This window comes from Hippoglossus hippoglossus, chromosome 5, assembly GCF_009819705.1.
Source record: "Hippoglossus hippoglossus isolate fHipHip1 chromosome 5, fHipHip1.pri, whole genome shotgun sequence".
Taxonomy (NCBI): Eukaryota; Metazoa; Chordata; class Actinopteri; order Pleuronectiformes; family Pleuronectidae; genus Hippoglossus; species Hippoglossus hippoglossus.
The window spans coordinates 23,525,170-23,552,102 of NC_047155.1; the positions used below are offsets into that span (position 1 = coordinate 23,525,170).

Consider the following 26,933-nt stretch of genomic DNA (forward strand, 5'->3'; position numbering starts at 1 on the left):
CTCTTAAGTTTAACACATAAATTCATGCTGATGTATTCATTGACATTTTTCAATCAGGTTTATGAATGTGTATACTAGCATGTGTAAAAATAGTATAATACTAAAAAAAAATTATTAATATATACATATGTGTCTGAGTATATAGATAAATATATGTATTTTATTTCCATTGCTGTTATTTTGATTTCAGGGGAACCTCTTGAGCTAAACGCACAGGTTGATGCGATGATTTATTGTTTCCAGTGTTGGGCGACATTGAGCACATGCATATATGCAACAACTGGTGAGCGGCACTGGTGTGAGTGGATGAACAGCCTGAGGGCACGTAACATCTGGGCGGGGCACGGGGACAGCGGCTGTGTGTAAACCTATGGTGTAAACACCGGGTTTCATCCGGGGCAGGAGGGGACGAGGCTCTCTGCCCGATCACAGCGGCTCGGCTCGGCTCAGATGCGCAGCGGCCCGACGCAGCAGCGGAGGAGAAGAAGAAGGAGGAGGAGGAGGAGGAGGTCTGGAGGCTGCTGGTGAATTACAATTGGGATACGAGGCTACAATGAACCAGAGGGGTTTTCACCACCGCGCGGTTTAGTCATTAATCGCCGTCTTCTCTGGGATGGTTTCCTCCTGTGGTCCGACGCGGGGATGATTTTTCTCGGCTTGGTTTTGCCACAGAGGACCGCGGAGACCTCGGAAGGCATCGGTCATGCTCCCCGGTAAGAGAGGCGGGGGGGGGGGGAATCTGCTCCAAGATGTCCTTCTGCTCCTGACTGGGTGTAGTGATGAACACAACCTGCTCTCTCTGTGTTTATAGCTCAGGCCCGCGTTGGACTCAACAACACGCCATTTGCTCCTGTATTCATGATTTTCTTTTAACGTTAAAACCCCGAGTTAGCATCGTGTCAGCGGGAGATACACCTGCGACATGTTAGCTTAAATGCTCCGGTTAATGAGCCCGGCGAGGGTTCGATTCCGAGCCGGTGCTGCAGATGAAGGGTGGCCGCTGTTGCAGCCTCGCACGCCGGGTTCTAATGTGGGAATGTAAATACAGCCATCTCTCCATCTGGCTCCTGTTGTTTTCTCGCGCCTGTAAACACGAGCGTGTTGTTTGTGTGGCGTGTTCGTTTAAAGAGCAGAGGACGTACCACAGGGCTGCCACCGCGTCTGGAGGCGACGGGCTGCAGCTTTAAACTAGTGAATAACCGTGTCATGCTTCTTCTTTCTGGGAACACACAACTTCTCCCTGTTGCTGCAATGTTGTGGAGCATGTTGCTGCTGCTGCCCGCTGGGCCCTATCGATTTCACTGCTCTCCTTTCTACATTCTGCCTGTTCTCATGCAGCTCTGCCAACCCTCCTATTATTAACAGATTCCTGAACTAGGATGTCTGTCTGGATGTGAGGGGAGAAACCCCCCCCCCCCCCCTCATCCAAATGTGTTGTGTGGGTCAGTCAGGCCCTTCAGGGTGATTCCTTGCTAATCCTCCTTTTGGCTGTATCTGGGAAACACCTTCCTTTTCTTTCCGCTCCCAAGCGTTTTCTGAAAGTGCTGATTGCTCCTATTTTAGGATTCTTGTATTTACAGGGCGCTTTGAATTCATGGACCATTAGGCCATTTGCAAAGAGGCCCGGTTTAGCTGCTTTATTGCAGGGGGGAAGCCAGGAGACCATTCATGCTCTGTTTCATCTTGATCAGGGGGATTTTGACACATGTTGGTGTTTGTTTTCACTCCCCTCTCTCTCTGTTTGCTGTTGTCTTTAAATTGGCAGCATGGCACTACTCTCTTCTGTGAAGAGCTCCCTGTGGTTTTCATGCTGCTTTTGGTGTAGAGATTCAGTCAAACACTATAAAATTGGACCTTGATCTAGATTGGTTCAAACACAAGGGTATTAATTTGTTTCCACTTAGTTACATCAAGGTGACACCGCTCCTTTTATGATGCCCTTAAGAAATGGGCTGACATGATTTGAGCATCTACTTCAGTAGTAGCTGACTTTAAAAAAAAAGTATGGTCAGGGTGTGTGTCACACACTCGCCTCTGGGTCCAGACCTCTTACCTGGACATTTGGACATGGATTTAAAATGAAAATGTGCTTTCGACTCAATCTAATGTGTCCTGGGGTTTGGTGTGGGAGCTCAGGGAATCAAGTCCCTGACTCTGTGATGAGTTAAAAATACACCATGAGAGCAGTAGTGACATGGATAAGGGAGAGAGCTCACACACATTTCCTCAGCTAGAGAGAACTTGAAGGGCACAAAAGAATCAGATTAGGCTGTAACACATGTATAATAATAACTGTAACTGCATGGCTGTGGCGGCACATCATAAGCAGCTCTGAACTCCCCCCAAAACCAACAAAGCGGATTACAGCCACAGTGGAACATAAAAACGAATGTGGAATACATGGAGAAATCCCTCCAGGTGTTACAGAGCAAAGGGAAAATGTAAAGGAATAATCCCTTCAGACGTTAGAGCTGCATTCCTTTCTTTATTACTCCCCCCACCTCAGCTTAGCCGAATCCAGGTGGATAGCAATCACCAGGATTGCTTTGTTTCACCCCTGATACTTGTGTCAAATGTGCAAAGGTGAGCGTCAAGGCCAGGGAGGAGAAACGGAGGGCCGCACGATTGGCCCGTCCGAGCTTAAGCTGACCTGCTGTGTGCCGATAAGCGTGTTATAAATCAGTATTTCATGGATATAGAGGGTACATGAAGAGATCACATTAAAGTGGGGGTTGGGGGGTGGGGTCACCTGACCTTCTATAAGCCCCCCACAGTTCAGGGTTGGTCAGATGGAGGTAGTTCAGTGGAAAATCCTCTTCATGGAATCAGCTGTAACTGATGCTGACTGATCTCTTTTTCAGTCGGGACCTGCTTTTTCCCCTTTGGATTGAAAACATTTGGGTGTTGACGTGTCTATTTCTGATCCTCACCACATCTTACAGAGTGTGTGTGTGTAACATCCTTGAAGTTTGATGCTGAATGGCAATAAGAACCCTTCAGATAAAGGTCACATTACTGTTCTCTTACAAAAGAACAAAGCAAGGGTCAGAGTTCAGATGCATCAGGAAAAAACACCGGAAAGCATCATCATGAAATGTCGGTGAAGGAATTGTGACGGCCAAAGTTGCGACATGTGATATGAAATATTAAAGAACCCCAGTCTGTCTCACTATTGGCCTAGTTGTGACTCGTTTCAGGGCCTTTCACGCTCGTCCAACGGGAGCTTTGTCGTGTTCACCCTGCTCTGGTTACCATGTGTAAGTTTACAACAGCAGCTGTGTCAACGACAACAGTCAACATGAGGGCTGCCGGCCTCACCTGTCTTTGCTGAGTTGATATTTCAGCTGCTCTCTTGCATCTCAGCTGCTCTGGGCCGCCTGTCTAAAGAGACTCAACAAATTGTGCATCCATTGTCATTATCAGCGGAACTGAGGCTTGTGCCTCAGGCTTTACTGTAACATATTAAGGCGCACTCAGTTTAAAGTCATGTATTTTATTTTATTGAATCAGTTATATAAACCCAGCAGCCTGTTCCTGCGACTCTTGGGCCAGATAAAAGCTGACAGCTCAAGAGAGTGAATCTCCTTTAAGAGCTACAAGCCTTCCTGTTTATCGTGGGGTGAGAAAACTGTTGCCTGTAGCAGTTTAGCTTCCCTATGAATGTTGTGATCTAATATGTATGACTTCGAAGCTGCAGAGGGAGAAGTGCGTTTCCTTTTGTGGACACGGTTTGGACGTATACCTTACAGGCCTCAGTGTTTAGCCTGCCGGACTTGAATATTAAACCCTTCGCTGATTTGCATTCTGTGATGCATGCTGCACAGGGGCAGCTCACTCTCATTGCAAAGCTCATGTTTTAATCAGCACGCCTCCCTCAGTAGTATCTATACCCCCATCCAGAGCCGGTGCCTCATCCCCACCACACATGCTATGTCAACATGTGTTTGATGATTGTGGTGCGGTCATATTTCTTATTCACATCTCCTCTGATCCTTCCTCTTATGCCGTTCTCTGTGACTCTGTTTATCTGGGTCTTCTTGGTCCTGCCGTCTCTCCCGCAGCCTTCTTTCTGGAATGCGATGCGTTGTTATACCTGTAGCTCGGCGCACATCTGCACACCAGATGTTAAAGAAGTTAGCGCTTGACTTCAATCAGCCAGACCACCGATCATATCAGGTGTGTTATTTGTTAGGCTCAGGGGTTGGAGGGCGACCTGTTGCAGCTGGTTGGTTCTCATTCTTCCTCTAGCCCTTGTCATTCATGAAAGCAGTGCTTGAGGTTGTGTTAATGTAGGAGAGCTTCTTTTTTTTTGTTGATATATTTGGTGTGTTTCTCTTACTACTGCAATGTTTTTATTCTGCCTTTTACTGAAAGAAAACATCTTGTTTGATTGTGGCTCACTTGGAGATGTCTTTCTCTTTGTCTTTGTTTTTCTTCAGCTTTCTTTGTACAGGTGGCACCATTTCTGTTTTAGCCATTTTTGTTATTGCTCTGATAAGTATTATTGCTAACTACATTCCTGATATTCCTAAATTCCGATATATTGGCCTCTGGGGGCAATGGCGCATCTAGTCCAAGACTCTTCTGTTCACCATACACTGTTTACAGTCTCATGAGTCTATACAATTCTTCACAAATCAGAAATAGCGACACTTTTTTTATATGCATTTAAGGCCCAGCTGACATGTTGACTAATCTCTATACGGCTAAGAGGTGATCATATGAATGCAGATCAATTAAAGGGCTGATGCACTTCGGTCAATGTATTCCACCTCTTAGACCCTTCACACGGACTGTTTACCTGCAGGCAACCCAAGTCTGCTCAAATGTGATTGCTCAAACTAGAAAAAGAAACCAGATGGCTTCCAGCCCCAAAATCGTATATATAATAAAGTATCAGTTTTAAGTGCAGCTCACACTGTCTGTGTGATCGAACTGCTAGTAACACATTGTACTTGTGCTGGCAGAAATAGAATCAAGGTTCAGGAAGTGTTAAATGTAATAACGTTGCTGCTCTTTGGAGAGCAGCGTGTCAACTCTGTGATACAAGAAATCTGACATGTTGCATTTAGACGCCACTGGTGTCTGTTGCTGTGTACAAAGGTAACAAGAAGAGACTTTGTTGATTAACACCTTCTAAAATTGGTTTCCATGCTATGTCTTCCTGTGAACGTTTGCTAATATCAGCACCATTTCTCTACAGGTCAAAACCACAGAGTGTATTGAAGTGAACAAAATTGACTAATTTCATTGTTCATTTAGAAGAGGAAGAATTTAATTACCTTTAACATACTGCTATATCAGTTATAGCAGCAAAAATGAAGCATTTTTCAGGACTGAAGGATAAGAATTGTTAGTTTTAAAACGAGATAAAGGACACGTTTTACTAAGTGAAAAGGATCATACCAAGTTTCTATGCAAATGTTTTGGTAACTGGACAAAGCCATTCTTAAGAGGCATGGCAGCCTTTTGGCTTCTGCATTGAGCTTTCTAGTGACGGTCCAGTAGAATACCAAATGTCTCTGTCTGTCTTCTTTACTGCTTCTCTCGGGGGGTTTATCACCCCTCTGCTCAAGAGAGCACAGACATGACACTGCATGTTCATTCCCTGGAGATAGTCCTTCTCAGTACATTAGATTAAGTTGAAATCGGATAATCATGGACTCAGTTTTGTATAACAAGATTCATGTGGTGAGCTTTTGTCTGAGGGCAGTCATAACTCTGCCATTTGTTTGTGTGAAAGGCTCTCACTTGTGTGTCAGTGGGAGGTCAAGCATGCTGGAGGTTTTCACACGTACAGGAGCAAACAGCAGCTTCTGGTTCAGTTCCAGGACAGGGGCCAACGCAAACGCCATAGAAGTATTTCAAGTATGTCTTCGCACAAAGTGAGCCTCATTCTTTATGATGTTTGACTGAGGAAAGCAGAACACTATGTCTTACTCACCCAAAAAAGCAGAAAGCTGGTCAGTCGTGAGTGGAGCTTTGAGACAGCTGCTGAGACTAACGGGACAGATAAACGTTTTTAAGTCTTTGGATGGTAATTTTGATTCAGCCCCTGAGGCCTTCCGTCTAGATTAGTTGAACAGAGTCATTTTATGATTTACTCGACTGGCAAAGAGACAGCAAGATGCTTGTTTATGGCAGCGATTTGTGAGCAGCGTTGAGTGAGAGGCTTTTGGCAGAAAAACGCTATCGCTATTTTTAGATGTCAATTCTCTATTGGGTATCATGGAAGAGGCTTTGTTTGTAATGACTTTCCATTATGTGGGGAAAAGTGCATATAAATCATTGCTTAAATTCAGTTCTCAGCAACAGTTATTCTTTTTCCCTTCTCTTTTAGCTGACATGAAGGGATATGTAGCTATAACATATAGAAATGTACCAACACGATATAAAATACATTTCATATAAACCTTGATGTTTACGACAGCAGCAAACCAGACACTCCCTTGAAAGTTGCGTTTATATATTGCCCCTGTTCTTTATTCCATCAATGTGTGTCTGGCTCTGCTCCTCTGGCTCCCTCTTTTTTTGGAGTCGTAACTGAGCTATTGAGACATAAAATGCACACAGTTTAGCTTTCTCCCACTCCATATCTCTCCATATATTTTTACAGTTACTTATCCTGTCTCATTTGACATTCTCTTTGAAAATGAATTGGTTTGCTAATTTCCTCTAAGAGGTCATTTTAGATTACTGCTTTTTCTGTGTTTACAATGCTTTTAAATTTACTGTTGGGTTTCTGCTATGTTCTGTGCCGTATTACCGTGCTGCATGTCCTCCCTCCTGACTCCCCTGCTGATCTGCAATCACTTTACACGTTAACAATAAACACCATAGCCAATCAGAAGTTTAGGACATGTACAGGACTTGAAGTTTACTTTGTGTTTGTTTGATTCGAGTTTATGAGACACCAATTTAAACGGATTGTAAACAAGTCCAACATCTTGCGCACACACAGTTCACACACAACTCGAGACGTAAAGTGACGCAGACAGCCAGGATATCAGGGTTAAAAGGACCGGAACGATCCAGATTCATGTCACACTATTATTAAGCTGATCTCTCTTTTTTTTATCTGTTTGAAGGATCTGTCTCTAGATTCCTGAGCTGAGCTGCACTGGATCCCCCCGATGCTACCTGGCGTAATCAGATCTAGGAGACACCCATGTTTATCTACTATTGACTTCTTGGAAATGCAACTACTGACTCTCCACCTAAAGTCAACACATGGCTGAAACTGCAAGGTTAGAGAGGATACAACACTTAACAATGCCTACGTATATATATATATATATATTTTGACGATGCATCTCAGCTGCAGGTAAAACTTAATTTCTTTCTCATCAGGTGAGGGTGTGGTTGGGAGCGTGAGTCCTCAGAATTACATCACATGGAGGTCAAAGGACATCTGATCACATCAATGGGTTTGGGGGCTCCTGGTGAGTGTAAAGAAGCGCACCTTCGTGTCTGGACAAGCCTGAAGCGGTCTGGCAAACCTATAAGATTGTGTTTTTTCTGACAGTTCAACAGAAGGAACGTGTTTTCCTCAGGGGAACAGCCAGCTGAAAAAACAGCTGTTATGTGTGAAGGCCCTTTGTTCACACACTGTCACCACAGCTGTCGGATAATCTTATCAGAGCACTGAATTACTGTGAACAGACATCGTACTGTTTGAAACAGGCATAATAAGACTGTTTTAGTCAGGAAAGTTTCTTAGTTTGATTCCTTGAAGTCTCAATTCCAGTCAGTAGGATCAAAAATATTTAGTCTCTAGTTGTTAAAGGACCTGCCTGGTATTTTTCTACAAATTCCTCATGGTCAACAAATCCCATGAGAACATAAAAACAGTGTTGGTCCATCTCTCAAAATGCTCCCTATCCTGCCAGTGGTTCTTAGTGAAGAAGTGAATCCTTGAAGATGGGTCAAATATAACTATACATTTTAACTTAGAAATAAAGCATAAAAAAACCTGTACATTGTACTTCTAGTGGACCTTTCCAAAACAGAATTTGTGAAGTTGTTGGATTATATAAAGCAGCAGGACTGTGTGTGTCAGACTGACTCAAAACAATCTACAGTTTATTGTTCAAGGTAATGAAGGAACATGTCACTCACAGCAGTTGTGGGGCTCCTTGATGTGTTTTTACTATGTTTTTGACAACAAACATGGGATGTGTTGACAATAAATAATAGAGAATATTTCCACCCACATCCCGTGTTTCCTCTAATTCTTTCTGGTGCGTTCTGTGATGTGTAGATGTTCAAGGCAGCCAGGACAACAAGCTGCAGGCTGAGAGGATTTCAGCTCTGCAAGAGAGAAAACAGGCCCTGGAGGCTCTGCTCAACACCAGAGTGGGAGAGCTCAAACATGTCTGTCTGCAGGAAGCAGTAAGTAGCTTTATCTTCATGTACGAATCATACATGGTCAGGGATACAATATTCTTGCTCTGGAAAACTTTTTTTTTTTGTTCATTTGTTTTTTAGTGAAGATTGATTGTATTAAAGTTGGTTATAGTGTATTTTTTTTTTACTCACAACTTGCTGAGAATCTGTGAGGTCTTGCTTCTCACCTAAAATGAAACACATATTTATAATTACTTGACAGCTCCAGAGAACTTGTCAGTGCATGTTAATGAAGCCACAGCAGCGTCACAGCTTTTTAACACATCCCTGTGCTTTCAGATTGATGTATTATACACCACTCTCTCTTTGTGTGTTTTATTCTTTTATTCACAATCTGTTCTTATAATATGATCTGCAATCACCATGCAGAAGTATTAATTTATTAAGATGATAGAGACATATAGCTTGTGTGCACAGGAACTTCTGTGGTGTGAGTCTTTCAGCAATTTTCCAGCTCAACACCCTTGTAGATAAAAGAGTGTAAAGCTGTGCACACAATTATCATGTTGTAAGTGTATCTAATCTTGAAACTCTACTCATCTGCAGGTGTTAATCTGTTTTTAACTTTTTTTTATCATCATAGCAATATTTATAATAAAGATTTCAATGCATTTAACTTTTAAAGGTCTTTAATGAACCTTCCGGTAATCTGTGAAGTTTGTTTTTATGTAAAACCTCTGAGCTCACACAGAAGGATAATGAATGTCCTTTATAGGAGCTGACTGGAAAGTTGCCATGTACTTTCCCCCTGGAGACTGGAGAGAAACCCCCGCTGGTGCAGCGCAGAGCTGGCCTGGGGCCCAACACCAAGGCAGAGGTAAGTCAACATCTTGAATATCAATTGTGTTTAGGCAGCAGCTGTACTGTTGTGTATACTTGTGGTCTAACACGGTTGGCTGTCCCTGGCTGCAGGATGAGGCTGCCCAAAGAAAGCAGATGAAAGCCATCTTCACTGGTGCTCTGTACAGACACTCGGAATCAGACAGAAATGTCCCAAATAGCAAGAGGACAGTTCATCGAGGGTGTCACACAGGTATAATTACACGGCAACACTAATAATGAACGTATCAGGGATAAGTGAATAAAAACCAATCCACATTGTCTTTAACACAATGACCTTTGCACTTCGGCTCAGCAAAGATATCAAATATCCTGCGGCATTGTCTTTGACCTGAATGCTTATTGTCTTTCAGAGGACACAGTGATGTCAGAGAGTACAAGCTCCATGTCAGATTCAACATCCCATGACAATGGTGAGTCATTTTACACCAATATTAGTGGGTATAAAGGTGATTGACTCCTTTCCCATTGCCAGTGAAGGAGTTTATCTCTCAGCTTTTTCCCCTTGTGTCATATTCAATGTCGCAAACACACCCAAAACTGAGAAGCTTTCTTACCATGCTGTTCACCTGGGTGTCACTTTCATCTCTGCCGATCAGAGCCGGAGCCGATGATAACCAGCGTCTACTGCACATTGTACTCCTGTGTCTCTTGACCAATTAGTGAAAGCTGATTGAATCCATTCCCATTGCAGACAAAAGCATGATGTTAACAGTTGCTAGTGGGTCTTTTGACCAGTGGAAAAGGGACCCCTGGTGGATACTCTGTTGTATTTCCATATTCAGAATCCTAAATTAGTCTTGACACACTCAAAATACAAATATGCTTAGTAGGTGTGAAGCTAATTTTCACTTCTCTTGTTAAAACACTAAATAAAACTAAGCAGTCACATTTCAGTTTCAAACGCAAAATAGCACACTTGGCTTCTTGTGCTTTTAATGAAGACAATACTTTTTTTTCGTTTGTGAGTGGGCTTCATTACAATAACAGTTGTTTGGTTTTCTTCTCCCCAAAAGAGTCTTCTCCCAGCGTGGCCACTGACCAGCGCTCTCTGTCTCAGCCCCGGCTCACTGTGGGCAGCCCCGACCACCGCATCAGCAGGAAACTGTCTCCAGTAGAGATTTACTATGAGATGAGGACACGTCGCAACTCTGTCACAAGCTCTGTCAGGTACTGGAAGTGACCCTGTGCTACAGGCTGTGCAGTTTGATCTGTTTGTACATGTTCTTGTGCACACATGCTCATGATTGTTTTTATATATGTGTGATGAATCGTGAATGCATCAATGTCCTCTTGTGTCGCTCCTCACAGCCCAACTCACTCTTTACCGAGAAGTGCATCTAACGTTGAAGGTAGAAGTGTTCCAGCGACTCCTCTTTTGGCGCGAACTGCTCCAATCAGTGTTCATGTCAGGTAATGTGTGTAATGTCTGACGCAGCACAGCTACAGCTCCCTCCCACTGTGATAACTGTGTGTTGGAAAATGCTTATTGACTTTGTTTACTGCTGACACAGAGTCAGGGTTGTAACAATAATTAGTGGCATATGTGACTATACCATCAAGGGCTAGAGCTCATTAAATTGTGCCCCTTCTTAAGTCCTGTGAATTGCAGTTACATAGTTTTGCTTAACATTGCTTTCACTCTCTCTTTATCCATAGTTCTCAGTCTTCCACTAATATAAACTCTTGTTGTACTCACATTTCTACCTTAGGTCGGATGCGTCAGGGGGTAATGGTTTGAAGCAGTGGTCTGGCAGCCTGGATGTGCCATACATGATTCCACTGGCACAGGAGGGCTCTTCTTCTGACCGCCGAAGCTGCCCGTACAGCTCCCGGGCCAGGCGCAGTAACAGCTCAGAGGCCCTGTTGGATAGGTCGAGCCTCCCTGATGACCCAGCACCCAGAAACGGGATGCCCCCCAGAGGAGGGCCTTACAAGAGCTCAGAGACACTGACTGACGGCAAGCTGCGACAGATTCACTTCGGCAGCCCTGAGAGACATGTGGACGGCTCTGTGGATCAGGCCAAAATGCGTCTCTCCATGGGCGGCAGAGGGGCAGGGGGAGGCTACAATGAGCTACTCATGGACTATATCTGGGGGAAACAGCAGAGGTTGCAAGTGCAGCAGCAGTTGTACCAGTCCACAGGCAGGATCTGGCAGGACATACCCTCTCCTCGTTCCTCCACAGCAGTGGTTCCTCCCCATGCCAATGGTTTTTCTCATTCCCAGGTGCATCTCCCCAGCGCTGCACCTCCTTACAGCCCCATGGTCCTCCGAGGGTCACAAGCTGAGCTGCGCAGGGTCAAAGTCACCAGAACAAAATCTTGTGGACCTTTTATTCCTTTGCAGCAACATTCCCAGGATGGAATACTATTGTCAGCATATGAGTCTCCCCTTCCTGCCTCTGGCACCACCACATCTTCCATCCCCAACCTGCACCCTTACCAGACTGAGCTGTCTGGCCCCTCCTTCAGTCGCAGAGCCCCACAGTTCTCTCTCCCGACACCAGAAGACTCAACTAGAAGCCTGCATAAAGCCCTGGCTCTGGAAGGACTGAGGGACTGGTACCTGAGGAACGCTCTTGGTTATCCACCGGCCGCCTCAAAGGGTCACGAGACGGGTATCTCTCGCCTCTCACACCCCCACCCGTTGGTGCACCAGGCTCAGTCTGTCCAAGGTGAAGCAGCCAACCTCAACAGGCCTCAGATACCCCAGTCAGCCAGCTTCCACGGTATCCCAATGCATGGAAGGTCAGTACCTTTTCTTTCATTAGTCTGTGTGCTTTGTCTCTAAAACCTATATGTTTGTCGATGGCAATAATCTGTCTTGTGGTCTAGGAATGAGATGGAACTTTTTCTTTCATTATTGTGCAATGTTTGGCATTTGACAAGAGCATTACAAAGCAGAAGAAACGTACTATCACTTAAAGAGATGAGCTTTTTGTTTTCAAGATAATCAGTTGATATCGATAATTATAACAATAAATGTCACATTAATTTGAAGACTGATGTTTGCTTCTCAGTGAAGGTTGTGGTTTTAAACTTGTCTTTATGAGTTACCTGTGCTTACACAATGCATAGGGATTATATCAACATATATTGAACCTTTTTTTTTTGCTATTGATGAAAATTATATTGCAATTATTATTGATAGCTCTGGTTTTGAGAGGCCTTTTGTAGCTCAGCTTTAAGGGCTATGTAAAAACTTTAACTAAAATACTAACATGCATGTTTGGGAACACATTCACTCAATCTTTTTGTATCGCTGACATTTAACCGTGTTTCTCTGTTAGTTGGAGTATTCTAGCAGAGGATGGTGCCATTACTCTTATCTTGTCCCCAACCAAGCCATCAATCATTCCGACTTTTATAATCGTTGGGTTTTTATTTTTGTTTGCATTTGCCTTTTTTTATTTTGCATGATCAGCATTATCTCCTGCCGCTAGCTGGCTAGTACCAACGTCATGAATTTTGGATTGTTTTCAGATCAAACAACCTCAGATACTAACTACTCAAAGGCCTCCGTAAATTGTTTAAAGTGGCCCATGAGGAACAGTCACGTCTACACATGTAAATGCGATTATGCATTAACGTCCCCTTAATTGTCAAGGATTTTTACTTTCTTCCTTAATTCCAAAGGCATTTTACAAATTTACAAGCGAGCCCTTCTCTGAGCTGAATCATATTCTGACCATGATTCATGATTTTTATTTCATGAAGATATTCTCTCACTGTGTTTTTACGCTTTACTGCTTGCCTCTCGTTCGTGGAGTGTTGTATTGATTTCTCTTGCCTCCCCAACAGGTCGATGGAGTTTTCTCTCTATCAGGAGACTCCTCAACAACAGATGCAAGAGGTGACCCCAAAGGAACCGAGTGCAGACCCAGGCACCCTAGTCTGACGCAGCAGAACACAGACACACACACACACACACACACACACACACACACACACACACACACACACACACACACACACACACACACACACACACACACACACACACACACACACACACACACACACACACACACACACACACACACACACACACACACACAAAGTACAGTATATCATGAGCAAAAACACTGTAGCCTCACACTCACTTACACAGACAAATTGATACAATGTGACCTCAATTGCAAAGCAAAACATGGCGACCTCAGCAGAAAGAGACTGTAGTAAATGACAAACTGTAGCTGTGCAGTGTGAAAAAGCCTTGGCAAGTTCCCCGTCTTACAACTGATTCCACCAGTATGAAATTAAACCCAGTGTTCTCATGCGGATGTACGCTGGTGTTACAGATTATCTACCAACAATATGGTTATGCTGTTCTACATATATCGACATTTCTGGTCCAACACAAGCAGTGAATCCTTCCTTATAAACCCTGAAAAGTCTCCTGAGATATACTTTTTTACAGAATATATACAGTCTAAATCACTATTTTGTATCTTCTGAGATATAAAGAACAGTTATATTAAAGAGGTAATTTATTTCTCATTAATCGTGTGATGTATAAAGATGTTATATGAGCTCACGTCATCTCAAAACTATTAATCCATGCCGGTGAATGTGTGTTTGTAAACTATACAAAACGCAAAAAACATACTTCAGTCCTCATCTGTTGTTACTTTCACAGCCATTTGTATTTTTCATGTTTGATAAATGAAACGGGCCATGAACTATAGCATAACTGATGTAGCAGGACGGGAGTGCCTAAAAAGTTTTAATATCAAAACTAAACCATGGTTGGAAAACTTTAAAGTGCTTTCTAATAATCTGAAATGCTAGCATTAAGCCTCTGTGATTAGCCTATCACGATGTGAAAGCAGTTCACGATGTCAGAGTGGGGGTGTTTGGAATGATGTCATATATTGTGATTAGTTCTGTTTTTGTTTTCTAGATTCAGCTCGATGCTGGCTGATAAATGTAGCTTTCTCTGTGCTGACCTTCCACCGAAAAGAAAAATTAGACCAATTTCAGGAAAAACCTGAGGGCTGTAATGAGACCTACTGTATGGCAGTAGCACATGACTGTATGACGATAATTTACTCATATCAAATTATATTTTTCTGCATTTACTTGTGGAGGATTTGAGCGTCATACAGAGCACTTTATGAACATCTTAAGCCTTAATTCCTTATGAAATTGTCCCCATGAGAGATGACCGGCAGTAGGAAGATGAAGACAGGGGTTATAAAGGGGCTAGTGAGTTTTGTCAGCATCTGCTGAAGGTCTATTGGAGTGTTAGTCTGTATATAGCGTGGATTGTACTGATGAGTTTCAAGCTGATATTTTATTCCCATACTAATATTGTAATTTTCAAACTAACCCACAAAATACATATTTAATCACAATAACCTCCCCCTATCCTTCCACCCCCAAGTGAGCACTATTTAATTGGTTGTAAAAAAGTGAGGTTGATGGTGTGGAGAGAATAGAACTGCTGCAGTATTGAATGACGGTGTGAGCAGGTCTCATACCAGTACATTTGTTTATGAGAGTTCATGCTTGCTGACTTTTGTATTTGTAATGATTTTGACTCATTTCATATGTTTGTTTTTTGTGCTGTTTCAAAAAAAAATTAACAATACCAATTTTTTAAAATCTGAGTAGTAGGTCATAATATATTTTAAGAGTCTTACGGTCTTGGTAGCCTCATTGTAAAATTGAGAGAAATTGGTTCAAGAAACAAAATCTTCAAGGAAACTGAAAATATTTATCTCGATGTAAACAGAACGTACACATTAAGCATTTTTTCCCCCCTTTTAATGTACTTGATCTTTGGACATTTAGGGCCCATTTGAATGTAGTTCTTAATGTGTATCATATGTGATGTTTTCTACTGTTGCATTCACTGTAGCACAGCACAGAATGTGACCTGGTTTCTTCTGCTGCCCGATGTGTTCACATCCTCTCATTATCCAGATTCATAGAGCTTCTTCCAGCTGGTGAAAACCTGAAATCAAAGACCAAACTGCTGTGCACTGGGGGTCGTAAATGTATTTTTCATATAATGTACTCTGTAAGTTTAAAATAAATTATATAAATTTAGCTCTGAAGCAAATTTATTCAAACTATACTATATTTAATAACATATAACATTTTGTAGCTATCTACTGTAGCTCTTCCTCATCAGTGCGGGAATCGGTAATCTGTGTTTCAAAACATTTCATCAGCAGTGTGACGTGTCAATATTTGATTATTCAGATTTTTTTTTTTAAAGATACTTAAGTGCAGCTGTTTACTTTTTCACTCCTCTTTATAACTAGACCTATGGAATATGACTAAATGGGTCTGTCCTATACTGTATGTATGAGATTGTGCATTCATTCTACTAAATAAAGTGTCATGTTGAAATCAACTCTTGTTTGTTTATTGTAAGAGAACGTATGCTTTTTTTCAACAGACCATTTTATATGTATAAAATAACATTCTATTACATTTACTGCACATTAGATTAATACATTAAATTTGAACATAATAAAATAAATAAAAGTAAATTATTCATATATAGGCCCTTACATATGCTCATACATGTACACATTCCATCCATGTACAAAAACAGATACATATATATATGAATGTGTTGATGGGGTATGCGTGTGTGGAGTGGCTTAAGTTTTGTTAATGAAAATAAAGTCCTTACAGTACTCCTTAAATTAAAAGTGTTAACTTTATTTATAATTTAAAAGACACTTTAATACATGTATAATGTAATGTATATACTACAATGCTGCGACAAAAGAAGTAAATATTAGATAAGATAAGGTAAAATCAGATGGAAATTTTGTACCAGCTTGAGATTAGAGTAACACAATATAGAAAAGAATACAGTCAATAAAACAATAAGAGTATTAATTCTAAAAAAGTTAAGTGAAAATAAAGATAAAAGTATAAAGTTCATTATAAGTGAAATTAAATAATAAAGTGTATAATGAGTAAATAGATAGATAGATAGATGTACAGTACTTTATTGATCCCAATTTGGGAAGTTATTGTATTACAGCAGCATGTCAAGGGCATTTCACAAAGAGCAAAGAAAAAAGGCTAAATACAGAACTAGTGCTGATATAAATAACATGAGAAATGAGAATAAAATAAATATGTTGCATGATGGTAGTAAGTAATGATAATTGGAGTAAGTAATATGGAATATTGCTCATGATGTTGAACAGATGATGAAACAAATTGTAACTGTGTCCTTCTGTGTGTGGTATTTTTAATATCATTGCCATAATCCTTTTTAATGTGACCTGTACTCTTACATTAAGGTAAGTGACCTGTAAAGTAGTTAACTGCTCTTTTTTTTTTTTATCTAGCATATTATCAAAACCTTAGGACAAAGTATTCAGGTTGTAGCTTGAAGGGTTTTGCAGCATATTATATTAGAAAAGTACGGAAGCGTATTGCATTCACTTGAAAAAAAATTGTTTCTGTTTTTCTGAGATAATTATCTCGAAAATTCTGAGATAAGTTCTGATAAAAAAATTTTTTTTAAAACAGAGCTTTTTTTCCATGCTTTTATTTTGAAAGTAAAGTTCCTGTATAGACGCGGACTTACTGTTATGAATCTGTAACTTCACAAAGGAAAAGTTTGATGTTTTAGCGACCCTCCGAAGAGGCACAATCTCTTACGGTGTTGTTTAGTTGTGTAGTTTCAAATAAACCTGAAAACATCAGTTGAAAGTCTCGACCATCTTTCGGGGGATATGCTACAGATAGATAAAGGATAGTTTTCATTTTTGTCCATAATTCAAATATTTCGTTTGTTAGTGTAAGCTATTTTATTTAGTGGCTTTATTATGGAAGGTTGATGTGTAGTTCCTGTTATAAGCAGGGTGTTGGTTGGGACTCTTGTTTTGAAAGGGGTTCTAACTGAAGGGGGTTCTGTCGATAGAGAAGTGTTGAAGTGTGAAGGAAAGGAAACGGGTGTGATTCCGGCTGAGGCCTGTGACAGTATAAGAGAACAACACGCTCGGCTACATTAGTCTTTTGTGGTTCCCTGTTATTTATACAGAAGGAGAGTCTGACAGTTTGAAGCGACGCTATACGTCATGGCGCTAATACAAGAAATCGTGCCAAACAAAAGACTGTCTAAGTGTGCAACAGTTACATGTAGCCCGCTGAACAAGGGCTCTGTGCGAAACGTCCATGCAAAATGTAACTTCATCAAAATACTAGATTTATACCCCCTTTTTTTTATGAGAACTTATCTCGGAATTTCCCGAGATAATTATCTCGGAAAAACAATTTTTTTCAAATGAATGCAATACGCTTCCGTAGAAAAGAAAAACAACTAATAAATAAAAATAATACTGCATAGTTTGGAGAATTACCTCCTCACCAGCTCCAGAAGTGAAAAATGCTATCAGGAACACAGTTAACTACCAGCAGCAGCAGTCTGCTATTCCTGGAGATGACACACACACACACACGCACACGCACACGCACGCACACACGTACACACACACACACACATGCTTAGAGAGGAGCACGCGACTTGAGGGACTCTTCTCTCCTCGCGCCTGGCTGGTTTTATCTTTATTTAGTTTTCATTAAAAGCGGACACATCACAGACCGGGTGAGTAGCTGTTGAGTTTGTATTAATATGGTTCATAGTTATTCGTGTTACCGAGTTTTACGGTGGAGACGACAGCGCCACGTAGAGCTAAGTTTTACTCCTGATAAACTTCCTGTAGAAACCTTCAAAATAATACTGCTCAGTGTGGCTGACGGAGCTAAATGCCAAAGAAGTTGAGGAAAAATATAGACCTTCTACGAAATATATGACATAAAGCAAGAAATGTATATATTAGAGGACTTAAGTTGGAGAGCATGTACAAAGTTTTGCTCACACCAAAGAGCTAATAAGTGTCAAAACCAGTGGACAAACGCTGCTTAAACAACTGGAAAAAACAAAGCTAGCCATAATTAGCTTTATTCAGACTTTTCTTTTCCTATAAGGAGCTCATAGTCTTTGCTTTGTTGTTCCACAAATATTTCCCACGTTTCAGAATGTTATTTAACTAAAAATGTAATTAAACAATAGAAAATATAGCAACAGGGACAAGCATTTAAACAAACAATGCAACAGCTAAACTGCAGCTACAGTGCCAGCTACTCTATTCCCTTATAGAGCTAATCAAACCTCATGGACTGTCAAGACTTTTATTTTGAAGTTCCTGCTAATACTTTCTATTTTCCCATGTCATATGACCTAATCCCTCACAGACATCAGTTCCTCCTTCCAGTTCCACATAAAGTGTACAACCAATCAACAGTAAGCCCACTTTAGTGACTGATGTCCTTTGAAATGATGAAACAAGTAATTTATCTGAAATCATGTTTACAACTCTGGTGACCACACTGCAGCAGTGCGGTTTCATGAAGAGCTCGGTTGCAGCTGGGTCAGTGTCAGGAGCTATTTACGTTGACATGCCATTCATCCAGGCTAAAAATAAACATACACATCTACTGGCCCTTTTGAAATGTCATCGCAAACAACCCACCGCAATCAGCACAAACTAGACAAACAGCAGCTGAATTCTTGTGTCAGACTTGACACCCTCTTCCATTTGTAAGTGTCAGAATTCATTTTTTCGTTGCAGCTTTCTCCCCGAGTGCTGCTGTCACCGGGGCTCAAACCCATCAGGCTCCTGTTCAACATGTCGTCATCATATGCTGCTGCCATATCATCCCTCATCACAGCCAGCACCTTTAATCCAACCATCACACCCAGGCGTCGCCCCTCCCCACGCGCAGCGGGGAGACCTTCCCTCCAGCCCAAAAAATCCCCTCACCACCCTCCAGCTGTACAGATACACCCTCATTCACCGGAGCCTCTGGTGTCGGACGAGGAGCAGGAGGAGAATCCTGCAGATTATGGCATAGGTAGGCAGCGCCACAGTGTCAAACACCAACACTCTGCCTGAGACCTCTCTTCTTTGATGCAGGTGGCACTTTGTGTTGCAGGTGGTTATTACCTGGTTGAGATCGAAGAGATCTTTGTTGGCCGTTATCAAGTGGTCAGAAAGTTGGGATGGGGTCACTTCTCTACTGTGTGGCTCTGCTGGGATATGGAGTAAGTACAGGTTTTACCTTTCAACTTGCCCTAAATAACGTTATAACACAGTGTTGTTATTATGTAATATTACATAAACATAATAGCTAACTACCATAATTGTTTGCATGCAGGAAAGGGCATTTTGTGGCTCTGAAGGTGGTGAAGAGTGCTCAAATCTACACAGAGACGGCACTGGATGAGATCAAACTTCTGAAATGTGTCAGTGGGACCACATGGATTTTCTTTCTTTTTTTCTTTTGCAGCACACAATTAGTGGACCTAACGAGAGTGTTATTAATGCATGAGTGTCTGCATAAAGAGAACCCTAGTGATAGCATGTAGGTTTAGACTATTCATAGTGATTATATATTTATTATGCAAACACTAACACAACCAACATCTGTGTTTTATTATATCTGTTGTTTGCTGCCAGATTATGATGTCATTTGCTAACATTGTGATTGTCTTTATCATTGTTATACATTGTACTTTTTGTTGATATTGAGACATTTTGAATATATCATCATTAGGTGAGGGACAGTGACCCCAAAGATCCTAAACGAGAAAGAATCGTGCACCTCATCGATGACTTCAGGATCTCTGGAGCCAATGGTGAGCGTATCCTTTACAAAGAAAAGGCTTAAGCCACATAATGTCCCTGTATCATTATTTAAGAAGCTAGTGGTGCAGGTATGCTTTTCTATCAAGTTGTTTTTACCCTTCTGTTCACATGTTCCTACAAATACAGAAAACAAAACTTCGTACCAAAGCGATGGGACTTAAAATATGTGGATCAGTGTCAGCGTGTTTAAGTTTTCTCCAACAACACAAGAAACTCTGAACCAAGTGTACAATATGAAACAAGGTCCTTAGCTGCTCACCAGATGTGTGCATGGTTCTGGAGGTTCTTGGCCACCAGCTGCTGAGGTGGATCATCAAATCCAACTACACTGGCCTCCCTCTGCCCTGCGTTAAGAGCATCCTCAGACAGGTGCTGTGCAAACCTTGATTCTACATATTATGCTCATGTCATGTAATCAGAAAACATCACTTTTCTCATATTTTAAGGCTCCTCTCTGATGAAGTCTGCTCTAGCTGGCCCACTCAACTGCTTCCAGTGCATGTTGGAAATGTCGGGCTCCACTCTTACTTTACCCGGCTTTGTTAGAGGCCTCGTCTAGCAGCTAGGCGTGCATTATGGCAATGTGAGGCTTCATGACATCATATGACTTCACGATACCCCAGAACTACTGGCAAGGTGTTTCAGGATCTTCAGGATCTGTGTTTTCTGTGGAGGAGAGGTGCTCCCTTTACCGCGAGCTTTAGGCTTTTTAACATTGCAAACATCTTACATACAAAAACCTTTTTAACACACAAGAGTAAAGGGAAAAGCAGGAAAAGCATAATCTGTCTCCTTTAAATCATTCTCCATATCTTTCACCACTGATTGGAATCTTTTTGTGAACAGACCAGCTTCTATTTTTACTCCTCCTTCACATGAGGTACAATGACAGTGACGCCATTTCATCCTTTATCCCAGGTTCTGCAGGGTTTAGATTACTTGCACACTAAATGCAAGATTATCCACACAGACATCAAGCCAGAAAACATCCTCCTGAGGGTGGACGAGGTTTATATTCAGAAACTGGCTTCCAACACCAAGCTATGGCAGCTGCCAGTGTCCTCTGCTATCTCTAGCTCCCCAGGTTAGTGATGCTATGTTACGCTAAACAGGGCCCTTTTTTTTGGTTGAATAATATGTATGTTTAATCTGACACATATTCACATTCTTCATGTATTTTGATATTCTGTGCTTCTTTTCCTCTGTGGTGATTTTTATTTTCTGCCAGTTAACGGAGGCCTCAGGGAAAAGAAGGTGTGTAGCCTGAAAATATGCATTTCTCTTTATCATTTAATCATTTTTATGTATGATGTAGTATGTTTTTATTTTTTACAATCACATCATAATTTGTGGCTTCCTGCTGTGACTTCTTAAGAGTTTGTCCAACTTTTTCGGGAAGCTGACGGGAGTTTTCCACACTCTTGGGGAGTGGGTAAGATAGATGTTGTGTCGGGTTTTTGCACTTGAGCTTCTTAACTGCATGTCGACAGCCACTAAAGCCTGGAACACACTAGACGACATATCAGATTGTTAAAAAGGCAGGGAACCAGACATTTATCTGTACAATTACCTTTGGGGCACATAGTAGGTATCAAACACAGTCATTCTGCTGTACTGTTCTTTCTACCATCACACATTGACACTAAAGAGAGAGAGAACATCCCAGAGCAATATTGTACACTTTGCCACAGCACGTTGGTACTGTGTTTACAGAAAGCAGCTCCTCTGGCTCCTTTCTGCGTTGGAGTCAAAACACACAAAGAGCAGAAACAAGCAATACTTTTTATTCTTACTGTACAGCTATTGTATTCAGTACCTGTATCTATCAAAATTACAGTCCAGAGATAGAGGTACTGAAATAGTCTGATCATAAACGATGCATGTCTCCATGTTGTCTCATGCTTGTGTTGAATATGCATGTGAAAACACATGCTTGCTCTTGTGACATTGTTGTGTCACCAAATGGCTCCTGTAGCTTAGTTGGGTGAACTGGGGGGTTGGACAGGACACACCCTCATATACACAACCTCCACTGCAGTTTCAATATAGCCACTTGTTTGAAAACGATTAGAAAAGATACAAAGCTCAGAGTTTTAATTTCATGTAAAGCTTTGTGGCTTATTGTAACTACAGATATAAAAAAGATGAAAAAGGGGAGAATTCATGGCACTAGCATAAGATTTTAGGATTCAGTCTGTAGCTCTATAGAAGATATGTTGTATTTGGAAAAATGAAAGCACAAAGACAAAAGAAACAATGGAGAAACAGCACTAATGCAGATAGTCCTGAGGGTTGTGTGTGTGTGTGTGTGTGTGTGTGTGTGTGTGTGTGTGTGTGTGTGTGTGTGTGTGTGTGTGTGTGTGTAATTATGATATAAAAAAATATTTAATCTGTAGTGCATTGCTGTCTGCCAGCGTGTCTATTTTTCATACTACCACAGAGGGGTGCCAAACTCAGAGTTTAGAGTAGCATGAACAGGGATGAAGTTGTTGGGATGATTCATTCATTGGTTCACTGTTTTTTAATTCAATGCTTATTTCGTATTGTTTCCCTCCCCTAAATGATTGCTCCTGCAGTCTAACAAAGTCTCCAGGAGCCCGATTAACCGACTGACGAGGAAAGACAGGAGTCGACGAGGACAGGAGAACCAATCTGACCTCAAACAGAAAGACAAACCTCATCTGACATTTACCGATGTCACGCCTCCCTCCAGCACCTACAGCTCCACCTGTCAGACTCAGCTCTCAGGTCCTAACCTCACATTAAGGAGGAGGACCCTGCTGCTGGAGGATGGACTGGACTTGGCTCCATTCAGCAACAGAGACTCCATCTGCTCGTGGCCAGACCTCAAAAGAGATGCTCCTGTCTCTGGCTCCAGGTCAGCATTATTACATCAGACTGCTGACAAAGAGCCACCTCCACCTTCATCATCCTCCCCCTGTGGTTCGTCTCACAACATTTGTGTTGTTGTTTTGTCCCACTAAACTATGATTTGCATGAATATGATGTAGGATGTTTATCTACAGATCCTGTTAGGCATCAAATTCTTTAATGTGTTACAGGTTTCAGTGACTCTGACACTTTACCTTTGGATCTACTGAAGCCACAGAATGCTGATAAAATCCTCATTAAGATTGCTGACCTGGGCAACGCCTGCTGGGTGGTGAGTTATTCATTTGACAAGAATAATACATTTGAAAAACTAGAGTGCATTCCTTCACCAAGGCCCAACAACCCCCTTTGAGACCAAATTTAAATTCAGTAGATCTGGATTTTTATTTGGATTAGCTCCAAGTTACACACACACATAAATATGAATTCCCAAAACATGATTTAATTTCCATTAATATCTATGAATTACTCTCAACAAAAATGTTGAAAATCACCAGATACAGGTAATTTAACAAATTCTAATCTCTCTGTTTTGGCAGCGCAAACACTTCACTGAGGACATCCAGACGTGTCAGTACCGCTCTGTGGAGGTCTTGATCGGCGCTGAATACGACACACCAGCCGACATCTGGAGCACTGCCTGCATGGTGAGACAAGTACCTGCATAGATTTGTAAAACATACTTCCCCATCTATTATTTCTAAGGTTTTTATGTTTAACATTAAATTTAACTTAGCCATTTCTTGATTTGTCATGACCATCCTTTGTGTCTTCTTTAGGCTTTTGAGCTGGTGACTGGGGACTATTTGTTTGACCCCCAATCAGGAGCAACATTCTCCCGAGAGGAAGGTTTGTTTGAGTCACTATATCCCTTTTTGTCCTTAATAAACTAAATATATGTACAATTCTGAATGTGCCTGTGTCCCCTCAGATCACATTGCCCACATCATTGAGCTGCTGGGACCCCTGCCATCCCAGTTTGCCCTCTCAGGGAGAAATTCCAAACAATACTTCAATCGTAAAGGTAAAGTAAGTTAGTAACTACGTGTAAAATACAAAGTTATGTGTTATATACTGACAAATCACCTTAAATTAATATTTGAACTCTTCCTAAACTCAGAATAAAGTTTTCATTCTTCATATTTTACTTGATTAAAATTATCACCTCATAGTTTTATTATCATGGTGGAGCACTCACACTTTTTCAATTGTAGAGAACGTTTGTGATAAGTAACTTTCTAATTTATTTGAAAAAAAAGTGAAATAATCCAAAGCGACGTCTTCTTTCTACTTTGTTCAGGACAACTTCGACACATCTCAAAGCTCAAGTCATGGAGCTTGTTTGAAATCCTACAAGATAAGTACGAGTGGCCTCAGGAGGAAGCCGTCAACTTCAGCTCTTTCCTCTTGACCATGTTAGAGCTGCTGCCAGAGAAAAGAGCCACCGCTGCCCAGTGTCTGAAACACCCCTGGATCATCTCCTAGACACAGCGGCCCTGTATTGTACAGAGCCCAGTGGACTAGCTCTCTGTTCAGCAACAGACTCATATATTGGATGTGACAGCTGTGGGAATAGTCTGGTGCTGGCATCATGCGCACAGCTTTTATAAATATTTAGAAGCTTCACTAACAGCCAGTTTAGTTGCTTGGGCTTTTACACCTTGTTCATACCTGGCATTAACATGCAACGTGGGTGATCCGAACATAATTGGACAATTCAAACGTGAAATTTTAATGTGTTTCCAGCATAGACTGTGTACAAAGATGGAAGACACGTCTCCATATGAAGCCAAAATATCCCAGATACGAACAATGCCATCTTGGGCAGATGATGTCATTTGGAGCTAGTGTGTGTGCAGTAGCGATAGGGGAAGGAGTCAAAGCTTACTGTAAACATTAACACTTGAATATTTGTCCTCTTTGTGTTATTCAATAAACGCATATACTTTGAGCTGCTCACTTGTGATTGGATGTCCCAAGATACATGTTGAGTCCAGGTACAAACTGTGCCTTTGTATTTAAATGTCTATAATATCTGATGAAGGTACAGCAATGACCAGGTTTTGTCTTGCTGGAAAAGATCCTTCGAACATGATGACAAAGCTCTTGAGTTTCAATAAACTGACATTGGATTCCTTTTATCCTCTAGTTCAGTCAGACAACTCACATTCAAACATTTATTTCAGCAGTAGAACAGGTTTAGTGTTTGGCGTCTAGGCTCCAACTTAATCACTCCCCCATATGATTCCACAGGACTGATGGGAGTGATGAGCAAATACTTGTAACCCCCTGTTAGAGCCTACAGGTGGATGCTGGGGTGGTGGAGGGGCTGAAGCAACTGGTAGCAATACTGCAGCAGCACTGCGAGCAAAGGGGATGATGGGAAATGTCTCTCTGCTTAAATACACACCCACCTGATAAGGTGGGTGTGTATTATAGCTGGTTGTGGAGAGTGAGGTATGTCACATGATGTATGTCACATGATTGGCGCAGCGCAGCTCGAGTTGGCTGCCTGAAATAGCTCGCCGGCGTCGCTCCATTAATTATTTATAGGTTGTGTGCTCACTTTTTGCACACTTTACAGTGTTGTAGATTCAATTGTGAATTGACAAATCATTCATTCTCAGTAACCTATAATGACAGTGAAACATGCTTATCATATTTTATGTAATCTATTAGAAATCAAGACCTGAAATCTCTCATTCATCACAGTATTCAGACCTTTTATCAGAACATCATAGAAGACACTGTTAACAGTTACAGCTTTGAGTCTTCTTGGTTTGGTTTGGTTTGCACGACTGGATTTGGGCAGTATATCTACTCTTTTAAAAAAAACATCACTTCCTAAGATGGGGCACATCTGTAAACTGCCATCATCAGGTCTCTCCAGAGATGTTCCGTCTGGTCATGTTACCATGTTCAATTAATGAGTCCAAATGAAGGCCCCCCTCTTGTGATATTTATGCCCTCGGAATATTCTGAAAGCTTGAAGTTCGCTGACAATTTTAGACACGGGTCAGGCCGTGGAAGTTTATTTTTCATTGGATCACAAGTTAATCTACTGTATTTATAGTTTTTTAATTTTTTATTTAGTCTGAGGAAAATGTTGATATCCATAACAGCCACCTCTTTGCCCTCTGTCATTGTGCCATTTACTGTGTTGCATTACCCCACTGCCAGTGTGGTGGAAATTTCTGTTGAATAAAGAACAATATCACCTCTTGTCCTGAATTCAACGTCTGCAGATGAACCCAAAACACAAGAAAACGCCACGTGTTTTATACCTGCAGGCTGAGTCACATATTATCTATTGGTATGTAGAGGCTGAACCAATGCTTGAAGCCACTGAGGTACAACCCTTGGCTGCAATTGACGTGCTGTTGATTTACGTTACCGTGTCTGAAAGAATCAGAAGTCCGAGTTTGACCTTCCTTTGTAAACACTGACCATTTATTTTCCTGCAACTTCTTTGATTTCAATTTACTCACACATATATTCCAACATTAAACCAAAAAACAACAACATACAGCACGTGTAACTACAAACAGAGACTATGATAGCGAACGGAAAACCTGCCTAAACCGAGACCAATTCCGCCTTCATGGAATTGAGCAATAATTGGCTCCTACACAGTGAGTTATACATGATCTTTTCTTAGAGCACAAAAACAGCATCTTCAATCATGACACCCCTTTTTTATAGTATCAAATAACTAAGTTAAAGGACAAATCAGTAAAGTAAAAGGACAGCGATTCATCATTTTAAGATCTACCTAAAATGACAGAAACCATCGTTGAGAAAAATGAATTAGTGTACTATGACCTTGTCGTTTGGCTCATGTCCCATCCACTAACATGGTGGACATGGGATGTATGGCCTGCCACCAGAGGGAGATTGAGATGCTTTGGCTTCACTTATGGGGAGCCGTCATATCGTCCATCTTTATATACACACAGAACTCACAAAACTTCAAGAGAGAATGGAAGACTCACGGTAGAAATAAACTGATTATTTGTTGTTTTATTAAAAAGAAACTGCATTCTGACAGTTTCCTCATTTAAGATGAAAATGTAATCACGAGGAAATCAAGATATGTAGGATCCGG

General features: G+C 41.3%; 2 protein-coding genes across 4 annotated transcripts; both read left to right on the forward strand.

Annotated features, from left to right (window-relative positions):
* The first annotated feature begins 279 nt into the window (after positions 1–279).
* On the forward strand, positions 280–15,467 carry ccdc120 (coiled-coil domain containing 120). 2 transcript variants are annotated; one of them, XM_034585742.1, is made up of 12 exons: positions 280–713; positions 7,089–7,247; positions 7,351–7,442; positions 8,261–8,391; positions 9,122–9,223; positions 9,319–9,439; positions 9,600–9,659; positions 10,263–10,416; positions 10,558–10,659; positions 10,959–11,996; positions 13,050–13,155; positions 13,278–15,467. In XM_034585742.1, the coding sequence occupies exons 3-11, from the start codon at positions 7,394–7,396 to the stop codon at positions 13,144–13,146; spliced, it is 1,854 nt and encodes a 617-aa protein (XP_034441633.1). In that variant the 5' UTR covers positions 280–713; positions 7,089–7,247; positions 7,351–7,393; the 3' UTR covers positions 13,147–13,155; positions 13,278–15,467. The 2 variants fall into 2 exon arrangements, with proteins under 2 accessions (XP_034441633.1, XP_034441632.1); XM_034585741.1 differs by having other exon boundaries at positions 13,284–15,467.
* A 2,247-nt stretch (positions 15,468–17,714) lies between these two features.
* On the forward strand, positions 17,715–24,850 carry LOC117762025 (SRSF protein kinase 2-like). 2 transcript variants are annotated; one of them, XM_034586453.1, is made up of 15 exons: positions 17,715–17,832; positions 18,860–19,142; positions 19,224–19,332; positions 19,446–19,533; positions 19,845–19,932; positions 20,199–20,305; positions 20,855–21,020; positions 21,165–21,190; positions 21,312–21,368; positions 22,513–22,879; positions 22,999–23,099; positions 23,368–23,475; positions 23,608–23,677; positions 23,760–23,852; positions 24,129–24,850. In XM_034586453.1, exons 2-15 carry the CDS (start codon positions 18,917–18,919, stop codon positions 24,311–24,313), a joined length of 1,791 nt encoding a protein of 596 aa, XP_034442344.1. In that variant the 5' UTR covers positions 17,715–17,832; positions 18,860–18,916; the 3' UTR covers positions 24,314–24,850. The 2 variants fall into 2 exon arrangements, with proteins under 2 accessions (XP_034442344.1, XP_034442345.1); XM_034586454.1 differs by lacking the exons at positions 20,855–21,020; positions 21,165–21,190; positions 21,312–21,368.
* Positions 24,851–26,933: the final 2,083 nt, after the last annotated feature.

Coding starts and splice junctions, on each gene's coding strand:
- ccdc120 (XM_034585742.1), top strand. CDS start 7,394: ATGGAGGTCAAAGGACATCTGATCACATCAATGGGTTTGGGGGCTCCT. Junction 8,392..9,121: donor ATGTCTGTCTGCAGGAAGCA/GTAAGTAGCTTT, acceptor TGTCCTTTATAG/GAGCTGACTGGAAAGTTGCC. Junction 9,440..9,599: donor TCATCGAGGGTGTCACACAG/GTATAATTACAC, acceptor ATTGTCTTTCAG/AGGACACAGTGATGTCAGAG.
- LOC117762025 (XM_034586453.1), top strand. CDS start 18,917: ATGTCGTCATCATATGCTGCTGCCATATCATCCCTCATCACAGCCAGC. Junction 19,933..20,198: donor CTCTGGAGCCAATGGTGAGC/GTATCCTTTACA, acceptor GCTGCTCACCAG/ATGTGTGCATGGTTCTGGAG. Junction 20,306..20,854: donor TTAAGAGCATCCTCAGACAG/GTGCTGTGCAAA, acceptor CCTTTATCCCAG/GTTCTGCAGGGTTTAGATTA.